The sequence below is a fragment of the Osmerus mordax genome, chromosome 9, assembly GCF_038355195.1.
Source record: "Osmerus mordax isolate fOsmMor3 chromosome 9, fOsmMor3.pri, whole genome shotgun sequence".
Lineage (NCBI taxonomy): Eukaryota > Metazoa > Chordata > Actinopteri > Osmeriformes > Osmeridae > Osmerus > Osmerus mordax.
This window is the reverse complement of record NC_090058.1, coordinates 5176361-5192611: the sequence shown is the minus strand read 5'-3', so window position 1 is coordinate 5192611 and position 16251 is coordinate 5176361. Positions and strand designations below refer to the sequence as shown.

The following is a 16251-nucleotide window of genomic DNA, read 5'->3' as shown; positions in this document are numbered from 1 at the left end:
GAGGCTGTTCTATGCTCTGTACTCTACCCATCTAGGGTGACCTTAGTCTCTTTACTCAACTCCCTGACCTCATGTTGCGTGCTCCTTTGAAGATACAGCACCTGGACGTGTTGTTTTGTGTTCAAAGGCTTATTAAACAGCAGAACTCCACCCTGTTGCCACTTAAACACACACACACAAACACACACTTTTGACTGTCACACAGTCAAAGAACTGAAGATAGCAAAGTGACAGTCATCGTCTTCTTCCAAGGACTTCTGGGTAATTGATTTCCTGCGTGTCTCTGCTCTATGTTACTGGCGCTTTTCTCCTGGGAGATGAAATGCAAAAGACCAACAAAACATTCTGCTTAGTCATTCTTTTATTCACACACACACATACACACATACTGACTCACTGAAGTTAGTTTGGGACCTTAATGTACTAGATTCAAGGCCATGAAAAACACAGGATTTTTTTCACTTTATTTTAGAGCTTTTCCCAGGTTAATTTTTTCTAGAAGCTCTGATAGTGGATAGTCTCTTAGTGCTGGCGGACTTTGCATCAGCTTTCAAAAGACGGCCTTTCTCACTGGCACCAAACCTAAAGCTTTACTAGTCGGTATAATTCCATGTTGAGTGTTATTGAGTCATCAGTGTGTGTGTGTGTCTAACCTCTTGCCCTGCTCCACTTCCACAGATGTGTGGTGGTCCTGCTGAACCCCAAGAAGAACAAGCAGCACCACATCCTCAACAGCTCCAGGTGAGGATGGTGTCTGACGACCCTGTGGGAACAAAAGCAGGTTCATAGGTGCCAGGTGCACTTCAAGCCCTTGGATCTTTTGATGTTGTGCATGTCCAGAACTTCTGTCCAGGCATCTCCCTAACCCCTGACACTGGACCACTCCCTAGCTCACTCTGATACGCCCTGTGGGACATCACTATGGAAACTACCACAGGCTCCATACATGGCCTTCCTGTTCCTCAGACTAAATAACGCTGCCAAAGTACAGTTGTGATTGTCTGGACATCCTTACAGTTTGGGAGCTTTTTGAATTGTCAACACACTGTTCTGTGCATTCAACAGGTTTATTGATTCTGGTGAATGTTGTCATTGTCTCAATACGATCCAGCCTAGACAGGAAGTCCCACTAGAGACAGGAAGTGGTCACTTCAACAGTAAATGAACTATTTCCTGTTTTCCCTCCCCACAGGAAGACCATCACCACGGTATCCTTCTCTCCAGATGGCAAATATGTGGTTACTGGAGAGGTGAGTACCTGACTCACTGGCCTCAATAGACAGGACTAGACTGGGCATGAAAAAGGAAGAATGAATAGAGAGTCTCGAGTTGATATTGAAAGTAGTGCCTCTATGTGTTATGTTCTGTTTTCTGAACAGTGAGAGGTCAGACTAAGACCGACTTAGTGTCTTCTGGAATGCCTTTAAGCTCTGTGTATACCAGTTAGAACTGTTGACTGTGTGTTTGAGTGGGTGGATACAGAGAGGGGTGGGTCTGTAGTTGTGAGGTCTGTATCTCTGTTTGTGTGTGTGTGTGTGTGTGTGTGCGCGTGCGTTTGTGTGTCTAATCTGCTCCTCCGGTAGCTCGGAGCTTAGAAGACAAGTGAGTGTGTGCTTCAGCGTTGCCATAGCAACGGAGGGCAAGGTGCCAGACTGTTGTCTGAGGGGAGAAAGTGAATAAATGAAAGATAGGAGAGATACAGGGAACACAGGGAAATGGAGGAAAGGAATGGGGCTTGAGCTACAGAGAAGGGTGGAGGTGCCAGTAGCTGAAGCAGAAGGCCCCCAGCATGTGCCTGTCTGTGGCTGGGCTGATGCATGCTGGGAAATGCAGTCCTACAGATCCTCCTTCCTGCCCCCCTAATAGCAGACAGACTTCCCCAGCTGTCCCTTCTAGGTCATGCTGCTACGGAGCACCGAGAGGGATGAAAGGATTGAAGAGAGAGAGAGAGAGAGAGAGAGAGAGAGAGAGAGAGAGAGAGAGAGGAGAAAGATAGAGCAGGAGATGAGCTGTTATGCATAAGATAGAGGGAGAACGAGGAGTGAAGTCTTGTTGACCCTGTTGAGATCACCATGTCCTGCCCTGAGCCAGCTTGTCTAATTACAGTTTCAGTTCACCGATTACCTCTATTATCTCTCACCCACCGCCCACTCCTCATCTGTGTCTCTCGCTCCTCCTCCTCCCCAGAGTGGGCACATGCCAGCGGTGCGTGTGTGGGACGTGGCAGAGCGGACCCAGGTGGCAGAGCTGCAGGAACACAAGTATGGGATCTCCTGCGTGGCCTTCTCCCCCAACAGCAAGTACATCATCAGCGTGGGCTACCAGCATGACATGATCGTCAATGTCTGGGCCTGGAAGGTACACACCCACACAAACACACATATACACACACATGCACACACATATGTACACATACAATACACAGTATACACACACAGTGAAGCATACACAAACATACATATATACACAGTGTAAACACACATACAATACACACAGACACACATACGTACACACACCCACAGCTATTTAACGGTATGTTCCGTTGTGTTTATGTGCTCCTCTCAGAAAAACGTGGTGGTAGCAGCCAATAAGGTGTCCAGCAAGGTGACTGCTGTGTCCTTCTCAGATGACTCCTCCTACTTTGTCACGGCAGGAAACAGACATGTCAAGTTCTGGTACCTTGACCACACCAAGTCCTCCAAGGTAACGTCCAAGCAGAACACACGCACCCCCCCACACCGTGTCCTCCTGTCTCTCTGTTCATCTCTCCAACTCTTCCCATCTCCATCCATTTATCTCTCCTTCTCATCCCTCCTTCCACCTCTCGCTCCATTCATGTCACCTTTCTCTGCTCTAAACCCCCCCCCACCACCACCCCCATTTCATTTTTCGACTCCTCTCCCTCCATCCAGGTGAACGCTACTGTCCCTCTTCTGGGACGCTCAGGGTTGCTAGGGGAGCTGAGGAACAACTTCTTCAGTGACGTGGCGTGTGGGCGGGGCCGCAAGGCGGACAGCACCTTCTGCATCACCTCCTCGGGCCTGCTGTGTGAGTTCAACGACAAACGGCTGCTGGACAAATGGGTGGAGCTACGGGTGAGTCAGACAGAGAGACTCCTCTGGGTTTACTGGCAGCCGCGATGTACTGTCTTGTATCGGTCCTTACCACACCGTACTGTATCGCGTCAAATCTCTAGTGACTGGCCTCTTTAAACAGTGGTGTCCCACCCTCATCTCTCACCATGTAAAAGTATTGCCACTGTCAGTGCAGTCAACACCAGAGCTAAGTAAAGAGAAGGTTGTAGGTCATGTTGCTCCCCCTGCTTAGAGAGCTTTCCGTGTAAGACTGGCCCCATGTCAAGCCTCTTGGCTGTGAAACTTGTCCTGTGTACTAGAGTTAACTGTACACACTGTACACAACTTTCAGCTTCTCTTAGATGTTAATCCAACTGCTTTCCTGCCAGTGTGTTTGTGCGTGCGTGTGTGTTGATGTGGCCCTGCTGCTGTCTAACCCCAGCTCTACTCTGCTTCCTCTCCTCTGACTTTGTCCAGAAAAACGACTGTATCACAGTAAGTCAGCCAGTCAGCCCGCCTCCCCCCACTCACTTATCATCCCATTGGATGGATCCGCTGGACACTGCAGTCAATCATGCTCACCTGTCTTCCTTATTGGCTGTGTGTCTGTGACTGATGTTCATCATCATGTTCATGTTGGATGGTCTCTTCCAGCTGTTGCTGTATGTCCATCCACTGACTCTTGTCTCACAGCAGCTCAGAAGCTATAACCTCACTCACGCACCTCCACTGACCTACAGTAGCATGGCTGAGTTCACATTCGGGCCCCAAGGCTGGTCTGAGCTGAACTGGTCATGCCATCAATAGTGCAGAAACAATACTGATGAACCCTGGCTTCCAGTGTCAGGAGCTCTCTGACCACAATGACTCAGTTAGTCATCCTCAGCCCTCAAGTGGGTCATCATGGCTACAGGGATAGTGGGATGGAGGGAGGGAGGGAGGGAGGGAGAGAAGGGAGGGAAGAAGAGAAGGAAGGAAGGAGAACAAGAGACTGCACAATCATGCTTTTGTATCCTGCCTGATCCCAACGCTGTGTGTGAGGGGAGTGAGAGAAAAAAGATGGAGAGAGAGAGGGCGACCAAACAAAAAAGAGAGAAAGAGGAAGGGAAGTGATGGTAGGAATAAATAAACGGCTGATGGATATTTGGGTGGGATCCAAATGACAAAGCAAAGAAAGGAATACAGATATTCTTTGATTTGTAATGGAGAGAGAGAGAGACAAAGTGATAGTGAGGGAAGAGATGAAGAGAGGGAAATAAAACGATGAGAAACAGGCGGACAATACCGTCTCTGTGTGAGGAATAATCTACTGTTGCACCATCACATTCCAGCCTGCCGGGATGTGACCATCACCCTACTCATCTGATCACACACCTACACCCTCTGCCTCTCTCTGTTAAACTCCTATTTGATACCGTTAGTATTCAATACCAAGCTGGAATGTGCTTCCCAGAGTGAACTAAGATTCCTATCTTTAGGCCTCCCTCGCTCTCGCTCTCACTGTCACATTAACCTCGTCTGTCCCCCCCACTAAACTCTGTCTGTTGGATGAACAGAACAAAGCTTCTCTCTGGTTTCTTCCCTGGTATCATGGAATTTTTCAGTTGCGTGACTTCCAGCAGATGTGTCGCGGCGTACAGTGCACTTTGGCAATATGAGCCTAAAGAGGAATGTGTGAAAGATTTCGTCAATTTAGTGGTATGAGACACACAGCAAATCACTGTGTCTTGGGCTAGCGCCAGATAGACAAGCTGCATGCCTGAATCAACATTTAAACTGCATTGACACATTCACAGCAGGTCTAACACTGATATTTCAATTTGTATTAGATTTTAATGTGCACAGTCAAGTGATCCAAGGATTATCACCCCCCTCAAAAAGAACAATATTATACTCCCATAGCATAGTAACTGGGATAAGATACACAGATTGGGGCCCTGGTTCTTTGAGGCCTGAATGAGTCAGAGAGCGTAGCCTGTGTGGGTAAAGACCGTGTAATAGACTGGCTCTCTGATGCTGCAGGCCTGCTGACTGCAGGTCCCTACTGGCTCTCTCTGACACACACACACACACACACACACACACACACACGTACCCTGTGCTTAGTGCACACACCTTCATCATCGACTGGACCATCCCTTGGCTTTACTGTCACAACCTCTTCACAACCCTCAGGACCCATGTGTGTGAGAGTATTGTGGGTGTATGTGAGGTGCACATTATACCTCAAATTCCATTGTTGGGTCTTCCACAGAATGAAAATGGTTACCTATGAGGGTCTTTCAAATTGTGTCTCTCCTCCCCTCTCCTCCCCTCCTCCCTCTCCAGACCAGCCAGGCCACCTCTCTGTCTGTGACAGAGGATCTGATCTTCTGTGGCTGTGCAGATGGGACGGTGCGAGCCTTCAGCCCCATCAACCTCCACTTCATCTGCACCCTGCCGCGACCACACTGCCTGGGCTCTGACATCGCCAGCCTGGTGGAGGCCAGGTGAGTCAGACACAAACACCTGCTCACACACACAGAGTACCCCCCCCCCCCCCCCCCCCCCCCCTCATAACATGACTTACTGTGACCCGAGTCTTATCATGAATAGAGTTCCAGTGGCAGAAGTCTGACTCTTCAGTGGTGTCTTTGTATCAGTAGGGAACAGCAGCGCATGGTTCCCTCGTAAGCTGCAGCCTGTTTGTGAGTCTGTGTGTGTAGGCTGTCTGGTCTTTCATACAGTACATAAACCATCACATGGTTATTTAAATAGCCCCAGCTAAGCACAAACCTCCATGCAGTCCTCTCTGCTCCACCAGTCCTTCCAGATCTGGTGGGCTCAGATGGAGCTATCTGGCAGGGGCCTGGATGCTTTATATTCCTGTTTGGTTCCCTCCTCCTCAGGGGCTTTCTAGATACAGTGGATGTTTTGTTAGAACCACAGGAAAGGAATTCTCCTTCATAAATATGTACGGAGAGTTCCAGAATAATGTTTCAGGAACGCAGGCCGTTTAGTGAGGTTGTCATGATCCACTAACACAAACACGGTACAAATGTGCCACAAACACGCGGCGCAAACGACTAGTTGAGCATATGATTCAGGGTTTAAGGACAGAATCAGAGTTAATGAAAGTACAAGATGGATTCCAGGATGTTAAAAACAATGTCGGCATCTGAGTTTCTGACTACTCCCTACAATCCTCTTCATGCCTTGGTGGCAAGAGTCGTTTCAGTCGAGTGTTTCTAAGTCTTGTCTTGAGACTGCTCTTTCTGACTCCAGTCTTCAGCCTCTGCTGACCACTGGGCTGTGTATAGACACGTCTCCATAGAAACGCAGCAGTTTTTCCAGCAGGCTTGCATTCCTGTCCCAGGAGGTCTTCGCCAACGATTCAGGCAACGGGAGTGCAGATGTTAAATCACCGGTGAAAAGATGCCAACCGGTTGCCAGTAGCTGGCGGTTTCCTACAGCCCTCTCAGCCCTGTAACATTTAACTGCTCCCTCTATCCTAATTCTTCTCCAGCTGGTTGCTAGGTCCTGTTGGATTCTAGTCTGCATGACAAGATTTAGCCAACACATCAACTATTCAAGTAAAATGGGATTCATAAAAATGTCTTTCTCTCTTTCCTTTTCACCCGACCCCTCCAAAGCCACCTCTTCTCCCACAAGACCGACGCCCGCTTTCCTGACACGGTGGCGGTGACCTACGACCCCAGCAGCCGCTGGCTCTCCTGCGTCTACAACGACCACAGTCTGTACGTGTGGGATGTCCGCGACCTGCGCAAAGTGGGCAAGGTCTACTCTGCCCTGTACCACTCCGCTTGCGTCTGGAGCACGGAGGTGAATCCGGCCGCACGCGCAAGGGAAGCAGGGGGTTTAGAGCAGAGAAAGGTGACATGAATGGAGCGAGAGGTGGAAGGAGGTAGGGGAGGTAGGGGGAGCAGGGGGTAAGGGAAGCAGGGGGGAGCAGGGGGTAGGGGAAGCAGGGGGTAGGGGAAGCAGGGGGTAGGGGGAGCAGGGGGTAAGGGAAGCAGGGGGGAGCAGGGGGTAGGGGAAGCAGGGGGTAGGGGAAGCAGGGGGTAGGGGAAGCAGGGGGTAGGGGGAGCAGGGGGTAGGGGAGGTAGGGGAGGATGAGGAGTGTGTGACCAGGAGCTGTGGTGGTGTCCGTCCCCCAGGTGTACCCTGAGGAGCGAGGGGTGGACAAGCCCTGCCTGCCTCCTGGCTCCTTCCTCAGCTGCTCGTCAGATAACACCATCCGCCTGTGGAACACCGACACACACAGCACCACGCTCAGCCGCAACGTCATCAGCAACGTGAGTCACACAGACGCACACTCCAGACGCACACTCCAGACGCACACTCCAGACGCACACTCCAGACGCACACTCCAGACGCACACTCAAGACGCACACTCAAGACGCACACTCCAGACGCACACTCCAGACGCACACTCCAGACGCACACTCCAGACGCACACTCAAGACGCACACTCCAGACGCACACTCCAGACGCACACTCAAGACGCACACTCCAGACGCACACTCAAGACGCACACTCCAGACGCACACTCCAGACGCACACTCCAGACGCACACTCCAGACGCACACTCCAGACGCACACTCCAGACACACATGCACATTGCACACACGGGTAGGGTTGTGTACCGTGTAAGATGGATTTCCTCTCCCTCCTGTGCATGCTGCTCTGTAGGACTTGCAGAAGATCATCTACATGGACAACAACACATCAGGCCTGCTGGACACGGAGTGTGTGGGCACGGCCAACACGGAGAAAACCCCGGACACACACACCTCAGACACACGCACCGGCATCAGGACCATGGCCCTCAGCCCAGACGGACAGCACCTGGCCTCCGGAGACCGCAATGGCACGCTCAGGTCAGCAGGAAGATGATGATGACGAGGAGGATAGGAGTGATGATGATCATGATGATAGGGGTGGTACTGCTTCTAAGAAGTGTTGGGTTCCCTGAGGTCACAGTCTCCAGTGGCCTGTATTCCAGTTGTTCTCCTGAGCCTGGCTCCTACTACAATTAAATCAGGCTAATTGGGCCTCTGAGAACAGGCTGTGTTGCAGTTTGGTTCTGAGCCCCAGAGACAGGTTATGGTCCACTCAGGCTCTAGCACAGCAATCATTTTTCCACAAGGCCAGATAGATACATTACAGCTCAGCACAGGGACTTCTAACCCAGGTAGACCCAGGCCAGAGCCCCCCCCCCCCCTACCTCTGTCTGAGCTGAGCTGTCAGCCAAGGGGGACTGGGAGTGAGCAGCCACAGCAGCTCCTACTGAAGCACTAATGGGACTTCCATTTGTCAAGAGACCATAGCAGCACGCTGAACTCAAGTATTATTTAGGGATGAAAAATGTCTTGAAGTTAAAGGAGTGCTATGCTTTGTGTGTTTCAGGATCCACGAGCTGGAGAGCATGGAAGAGATCCTGAACGTCCAGGCCCACGACTCTGAGATCCTCTGTCTAGAATACTCCAAACCTGAAACTGGTGAGAGAGGGAGGGAATCCTACCCCTGCTGTAAGCACCAGCTACTGTAGAACGTCCAGGTGGTAGCCACATGCTCAACCGATCCTCCCTCTCACGCGAACCACCTCAAAGCTGGCTGTGATGGTGACTCAAGCAGAGCTTAATTCCTGTAGCCAAGTATGAAGCAGCTTTTATAGGATTTAACTTCTCCCTAATTAACACCACAATGAACCTCGTCTTTCTCATGTGAGAAGCCGCTCTGCCGCACTCCGCTTTGAGTGTGCTGCTCTGGGAGTGTGTGCCTGACAGGCTTATTGGTGAATGGAGGCGTGTGCCATGTGGGGTATTGAAGGGACATTTACAGGCTGGTTAAAGTAGACTGGGGGGGGGGGGGGGGGGGGGGGGGGGGGGGGAAGGGGGTGAGAAGCAGGGGAGGGGAGAACTCATGCTGGCACCAGTCCCGCCAGCCCACCTCACCCCTCCCCATCCTCCCAGACTCTCATCTGAAGGGAGCAGAGGAAATATCTGGTTTATCTCCCCCTCTTGTACGCTTCGGTCTGTGGTCACATATTAACACCTCTGGGGTGCTAATCGTCTACAGTAATCCTAGCTTTTTGTTCTATAAGGCTGCTTCAGCAGACACACACAGACACACACACTTGTACATAGGCCTACTGTAGACACGCACACACGTAAAGACACACATACCAGTGTTTCCCACAGAATGTGATTATATTTGTGGCTGTAGACAGAGACAGATGTTGTAAAAATGTGGGGCTCAGCCCAAACTTATGTCGTAAGTTATGTCAGACTCCCCCCCAACAAAAAATAAATTCAAGCTTCTGAAATTCAAATACAACAAAATTCCGACTGCTTGAATGGTGAAATTCAGATTCCAAAAATTACAACAAAAAATATTTGAGCCGGAAAAATGAGATTGCAACATCCGGGATCCGTGGTGTTTAAATGTCAAAACGATACAAAACATGATGTCACTGATTTGCTTCCATAGCGAGCGGGCTTCCATAGAGAACGCGAGCGGGCAACAAGGGGCTGAGCGAATCAATGTGCTGCGCGCAACTCTACATGTTAAACAGTAAAAATAAAAATAAAATCAATGCATGGGAAACAGCATACATTTCTGGGAGCCTTCCAAGCCCCTCTCCTCTGCACCCTCTAGTGTTGCAGACAGATATAATCTGTTTTCACTGGAGGAGAAATCCATGTTTATTGGATCCATGTTTGTCTAACAATAGCCATGAGAGCTGCCTGTCCTAGGTGTAATGCAATTTCACCTGATGTGGGTGATTTAATTAGCGATTATGACCATCCACTCAGTCACTCTCCACCCAGGTTTCTGGGAGGCTGCAGTGAATTCCCTCACAGAAGCACAATATCTGCAGTCTGCAGAAGAGAATGATAAGTTACATGGTCTGCACATGGTGATCATGTGTCAGTAAGCAGCACAGTCTAGGCTCCACATGCTGACCCCAGACCAGCTGAACTCAGGAGGAGGCTGTCTGCTCATCAGAAACATGAGAGAACTTGTTCTAATGAAGCACTTTTAACTATGTGCTAGATGGAGAACAGGTGTATGGGACTGGGAAGCTGGTGAGCTCCTGGAGTTTAGTGTAGAAGGTGTGTGTGTTCGTGGTGTCTGTGGATTCATATGTAAGTCGCTCATATCCAGAGCGACTTACAGTAAGTACAGGGACATTCCCCCGAGGCAAGTAGGGAGAAGTGCCTTGCCCAGGGACACAACGTCATTTGGCACGGCCGGGAATCGAACTGGCAACCTTCAGATTACTAGCCCGATTCCCTCACCGCTCACCCACCTGACTCCCATTTAATATGTGTGTGTGAGTGTGTGTGTGTGTTTAATATGTGTAATGTCTCTTACCTGTGTGTGTTTCTTGGTGTGTGTCAGACATGAAGCTGCTAGCCACGGCCAGTAGGGATCGTCTGATCCACGTGTTGGATGCTGAGCAGGACTACAGTCTGCTGCAGACACTGGACGAACACTCCTCCTCCATCACCGCTGTGCGCTTCGCTGGTAAGGCTGCCTGACCACACACACACACACGTAGAAGACACATTGCACATATTAAACACACACACCCTAGGTTCCTCCTTCTAATCATGTCAAACGTTCTTACTTGTGTAGCACAAGTTCAGTCTTTGAATTTGACTTTGAAGTTGTGGTGCATGTTGACATTGTTTTAACGCCTCTCTCCTCCCTCCAGCCAACGAGGGCAAGGTGAGGATGATCAGCTGTGGAGCGGACAAGAGCATCTACTTCCGCACGGCCCAGAAGGTAAAGGTGGATCAGATGGCTGAGTGGTTAGGGAATCGGGCTATTAATCAGAAGGTTGCCGGTTTGATTCCCGACCGAGCCAATTGACGTTGTGTCATTGGGCATTGCACTTCACCTTACTTGCCTCAGGGCGAATGTTCCTGTACTTACTGTAAGTCGCTCTGGATAAGAGCGTCTGCTAAATGGCTAAATGACAATGTAAATGTAATGTAAACATCTTTGGCTGCTGTACAGCACCTGACAGGGTTGGCAGCAGTGCCCCTCGCTAACACACACACACACACTCTCCAGCACACTTACCGGTGTATCACAAGCTCCTAGTTCAGAGTAGGATCTGACATCACAAACAAGCTCCCCTGAAGATCCCTTTAGTAAGGCTGCGCCTCATCTGGTCAATTCAAGGCTGTAAGACGCAAGCCTGATAAGCCTTCTGCTTATCTCCTCATGAATCATGGAGGAATAGAAGTGCTGCGTATTAGACTGGGGGAGGATATCACATTTGTGGCATCGTCAGCATCCTAGCGTGACATCACTGCTGGGGGTTAAATCTCTTTCTTGCCACACACACAGATGATCTCTGTGTGTTCCGGAGGGATGCTGTAGGTCTAAGGGGGGGGGTCTGCATTAATCCAGAAGTGGGCGATCCCAGGTCAGCACGGGGGACACAAGCGCAGCTTGTTGTTATGTAACTCAGAGTTGAACTGGCAGGGAGAGATCAGAGGGGAACTCCAGCTCTGGTATGAGGATGTTGAATCTAATTAAAGAGGGAACAGAGAGCCCTAACCAAGTGGAGAAGTCACGGCGACATAGTAAAACCCTCCACAGCCTTACAAGGTCACATGTTGTGGTAGAATGAGATTCGTCTTAGCAACAATACGGGCCGGTTGCGTGGAAAAAGCCTGCGATCGAGTGCTCTTATGTTTTAATGGACGTTCTCCCTGGGAGATGCTTGATGTTAGTCCAAGACCAGGTTTATTTTAGCCCAGAGGGAAACTGGCCCTCAGTCTTTTCAAACACAGCTAGTAAGAAAATGCTTCATTGGTTTAATGTTGCAACCAAAAGTCTTGACAGATGACTGGTAATGCTGTTGAACCCACCATTAAGAACATGTGTCCCAATTTAATCCTGTTGTAAACTATGCACCTAGAGCTCTAAACATTGAAGTGAGAACATCACCTTTTCTCAGCTAGCTGAACGGACTGGTCTCAATGTGTCAGTGGCTAATCTTGACCTCTGGTTCCTAGACAAATGAGGGAATGGAGTTCACCCGCACCCACCACACCGTACGCAAGACCACCCTGTACGACATGGACATCGACCCCACCAGGAAGTATGCTGCTATTGGCTGTCAGGACCGCAGTATCAGGTAGGCACATGTTGTTGTTGTTAATGAGTGAGTGTGTGTGTGTGTGCCCACATGCATTGGAATCCTCACGCCTCAGTAATCCAGCAGACTGTGTAGTCATGTTAACAGTTTAGGGCTCAGGTGGGTGGACAGGATGTAGGAAGGGATTAGGATGGATTATGCGCCTGTCTGGGCAGGTTGACACTGAGAGAAGTATACTGTTTGTTCTTAAGGCAGGTACTTCATGTTACCCCACTCTACTCTACTTTCCTCTATTCTACTCTGCTTTATGCTCTGCAGTTTTCTACAGTCTGTAACATAGGTTGGAATGTAACTCAGAATTGGTGATAAAGCTAAGCATCTCTTTGCTGTGGTCAACCTCAAGTCCTGCTTCATTATCATGTCAGGAATGTGGCAGAATTACTACTTTACTTAGAGGGCTCCTCCAAGCATTATCTCTCCTCTCTCTTGTACTGGTCAGCTTACTCCATGGCCTGTCCTGTAGTCTGAAACCAATCATTGGCTTTAGTTTAACAAGACAGGACAGGCACTGTGTTCTTGTTTTTCTTGTAAGAGATTTCAGAAGTGAATGGTTGACTGGCTGTCTTCCCCTTCCCACGCTGCCTCACTCCCTCCCCACCCCGCCTCACTCCCTTCCCACCCTGCCTCACTTCCTTCCCACACCGCCTCACTCCCTTCCCACCCCGCCGCACTCTCTTCCCGCCTCACTCCCTTCCCACCCCGCCTCACTTCCTTCCCACCCTGCCTCACTCTCTTCCCACCCTGCCTCACTCCCTTCCCACACCGCCTCACTCCCTTCCCACACCGCCTCACTTCCTTCCCACCCTGCCTCACTCTCTTCCCACACCGCCTCACTCCCTTCCCACACCGCCTCACTTCCTTCCCACCCTGCCTCACTCCCTTCCCACCCTGCCTCACTTCCTTCCCACCTCGCCTCACTCCCTTCCCACACCGCCTCACTCCCTTCCCTGGCCTTGCCTGACAATGCCTCCCTAGGTTGGCTAGTGTAATAGTTTGACTGGGCCACAACTGTTTGGGATTGCTGTAAAACTGCCCCCTGGTGGTCATAAGAAGAACACCCGTCAAACCAGTGTCTGGTACAGAGGTTGTGTACAGATGGACATAAATGTGTCTGTACAGCTGTGTGTTGTGCCTGTGTCTTCTCCGCTTTACCTGTTCCCATGCTGCCTGTCTCCCTGTTCCTCTCAGGATCTTCAACATCAGTAATGGCAAGCAGAAGAAGCTGTACAAGGGCTCCCAGGGGGAGGATGGCACCCTCATTAAGGTAGCTACGTCTGAAGGCTTCCCAGGGCTTTGATCAGACCGAATCTCGATGCAGGTCAGCCTAATGTTCTCGATGAGTGTAGCCATTAAGCTTGTGTCTCTGTGTGTGTGTGTGTTTGTGTGTGTATCCAGGTCCAGACAGACCCCTCAGGACTATATGTGGCCACCAGCTGCTCAGACAAGAACATCAGCATCTTTGACTTCTATTCTGGAGAATGTGTGGCTACCATGTTTGGACACTCCGGTAAGACTAGTCCCTCTCGCTCGCTCCCCACTTAACCCCTGCCTACAATCACTTCCTCTTAGAGGAGCGGTACTTCTGACAGCCTCCCTCAATGTGTGTTCCACAGAGGTCGTAACAGGCATGAAGTTTACCAACGACTGCAAACATCTCATCACCGTGTCTGGAGACAGGTATATCCAATGTCAAAATATCGAATCATTTCCTGACAGTTCTCGTGCGTGCGTCTCTTGACGTCTGACTGGCCTGTGTGTCTCTGCAGCTGCATCTTCGTGTGGCGTCTGAACCCGGAGCTGACCATCAGCATGAGGCAGCGACTGTCTGACCTCAAACAGAACAGCAAGCCGGCACAGAAGACCCCTCCTCAGAAACCTGGCTCTCTCAGGTACTGGAGCACACACACACACACGCGTGCATACACACACACGCGTGCATATACACACACACGCATGGCCAAGAGAATGTCTCTCTAGTCTTTGTGTGTGTGTTTCTGCAGCACCAGGAGGGATATCCACAGTGCTCCACCCGTAGTTACCATGTCATCTGACAGCGACAAAGAGTTGGAGGAAGAAGAGGGGATAGAAGAAGAGGATGAGGAAGACCTCATCTCTCCATATATGGTCTCTGGCTCCAGCCCAGGGGAGGAGACTGGTCAGTGGCCCTCCCTCTTTACGGTTTCACATCCTAACCACCATGTAGGGTAGGATAGCGTTTATTTCTGTGCTAGTTCAAGGTCATGGCTAGCATGCTGACATGCTGGGTAAGATGCTATTCTGTTGGATGCATGGGTAATACTACATTCTGAATGGTAAGCTACCAGACATGCGAGTGTTGTTCTAAATTATATTGAAATGTCATTTATTTTCTTTCCAGACACCTCGGATGAGAAGTGCAACTCTCGCAACTCCCACAGCAGAGAGGTCAAAAAGGTCAGTGTCCTGCCCCCCCCCCCCCCCCCCCCCCCCTCCACTCTTTTTCAACCTTTCTCCACTCTCCTTTTAACAAATAGTGATCATGTATTCATGTCGCTGAGGCTTTAAAATCCAAAGCGATGTACAGGGGGGATTTGACCTCTTGACCTGCTCTCAAATACTCTACCACTGAACTATACCTATCTACAGTAGCAGTGCCTAAGGTATGGTTCTGTACTGCTGTGTGCTGTAGGAGGGCTCGGCTGGGCGGCGCCCCCAAACAGACAGTTCTGGCGCCGGCCCTCGTCCTCGGCGCCGCTGGTCCCGGAGGATGAGCAGCATGGACCTGATGGTCAAGTCCATGTTGGACCTGAGACAGCTGGAGTCCTTCTCCCTGCAGGAGCCCTCCTCCTCCACCACCGCCTCCCTTCTCCCCAGGAGAAGCCAGCCCGCGGTGCCCAGCAGAGAGCCCCAAGGCCTGGGCAGCACCACCAGCCTGCACATCCCCCCCACCGCCTGGGTGAGGCCCCTGTACTTCCATCACTCACACTGCATGGACCAATGAGTATCAAGGCTTATTTGATGTGTTATGTAGTCTAAACGCCTATAACAGTTTCTCCCTGTGTGTGTGTGTGTTTCCTGTCTCCATGCAGGGAGAGGAGAGGGACGGGAGGTGGCAGCAGAGGCCAGACTTCATCCTGCTGTCCCCCCAGAGCCCAGAGCCGGACAGAGAGGGCCCTGTGCTCTACCCTGACGGCTGTGAGGACACGGTCAGCCTGGCCGGCAGGTACGCTAGGCTGCTGACGGCTGCTTAAGACACAAGCCTAAGATGTCCTCCATATTTCTTTTCCTCTCTCTCTCTCTCTCTCTCTCTCTCTCTCTCTCTCTCTCTCTCTCTCTCTATCTCTCTCTCTTTCTCTTTCTCTCTCTCTCTCTTTCTATTAGTACATTTAACAATCTATACAGACCTTGTCTCTTGTCTCTTGTGCGTCTGCTTCCAGTGAGTACCAGGTGAAGGAGCTGCCCCGTGTCCCGCTGGGTCGGAGTGTGAAGGAGGGCCAGGACAAACACAGCCCTGACAGCGCCTGCTCTGTGGATTATAGCAGCAGCCGGCTGTCCAGCCCTGACCGGCCTCCAGGAGAGGGTGAGACACACACACACCCCAACACGCTAACACCAACACGCTAACGCAAGTATTTCCAGTACTTTCCATTGATCTCATTTTTGGTGTGTGTGTGTGTGTGTGCCAGACTCAGAGCCCACTGAGCCCCTCAGTGTGGATGGCAACTCCTCAGAGCTGGACATGGAGGAGCTGGAGGGGGAGGAGGGGGGGGAGACCACGGTCACCCCCGTCCCACAGACCCCTGACCAGGAGGCTTTCCTCAAACAGCACTTTGGCACCCTGGCAGACCTGGAAACTATAGGTACTGTAAGACTAAGTAGCTCTACAGCTAGTTCTGCTAGAGCTGGGTTAGCTAGTTCTGCTAGGGCTGGGTTAGCTAGTTCTGCTAGGACTTGGTTAGCTCGTTTTCATAAAGCTGAGTAGGCCTGTTTGTCAACAAGTATTTATGTACTGGCACA

The 16251-nt window shown here is 50.7% G+C and overlaps 1 protein-coding gene across 2 annotated transcripts in view; it reads left to right on the top strand.

Moving 5' to 3' along the window:
- mapkbp1 (mitogen-activated protein kinase binding protein 1) overlaps positions 1–16251 on the top strand; it is a 29995-nt gene that overhangs the window by 10613 nt on the left and 3131 nt on the right. The window contains exons 3-25 of one of the 2 annotated variants that reach the window (XM_067242856.1): positions 679–741; positions 1193–1250; positions 2188–2358; positions 2566–2703; positions 2913–3095; positions 5403–5563; positions 6707–6896; positions 7232–7369; positions 7767–7954; positions 8484–8575; positions 10482–10607; positions 10798–10868; positions 12113–12234; positions 13444–13519; positions 13651–13762; positions 13869–13932; positions 14022–14144; positions 14256–14410; positions 14633–14688; positions 14924–15190; positions 15324–15457; positions 15672–15814; positions 15921–16094. In XM_067242856.1, the coding sequence (XP_067098957.1) occupies positions 679–741; positions 1193–1250; positions 2188–2358; positions 2566–2703; positions 2913–3095; positions 5403–5563; positions 6707–6896; positions 7232–7369; positions 7767–7954; positions 8484–8575; positions 10482–10607; positions 10798–10868; positions 12113–12234; positions 13444–13519; positions 13651–13762; positions 13869–13932; positions 14022–14144; positions 14256–14410; positions 14633–14688; positions 14924–15190; positions 15324–15457; positions 15672–15814; positions 15921–16094 (3005 nt within the window). Of the gene's footprint in view, positions 1–678; positions 742–1192; positions 1251–2187; positions 2359–2493; positions 2704–2912; positions 3096–5402; positions 5564–6706; positions 6897–7231; positions 7370–7766; positions 7955–8483; positions 8576–10481; positions 10608–10797; positions 10869–12112; positions 12235–13443; positions 13520–13650; positions 13763–13868; positions 13933–14021; positions 14145–14255; positions 14411–14632; positions 14689–14923; positions 15191–15323; positions 15458–15671; positions 15815–15920; positions 16095–16251 lie in introns of those variants that run through there. The other variant, XM_067242855.1, reaches the window with a different exon arrangement.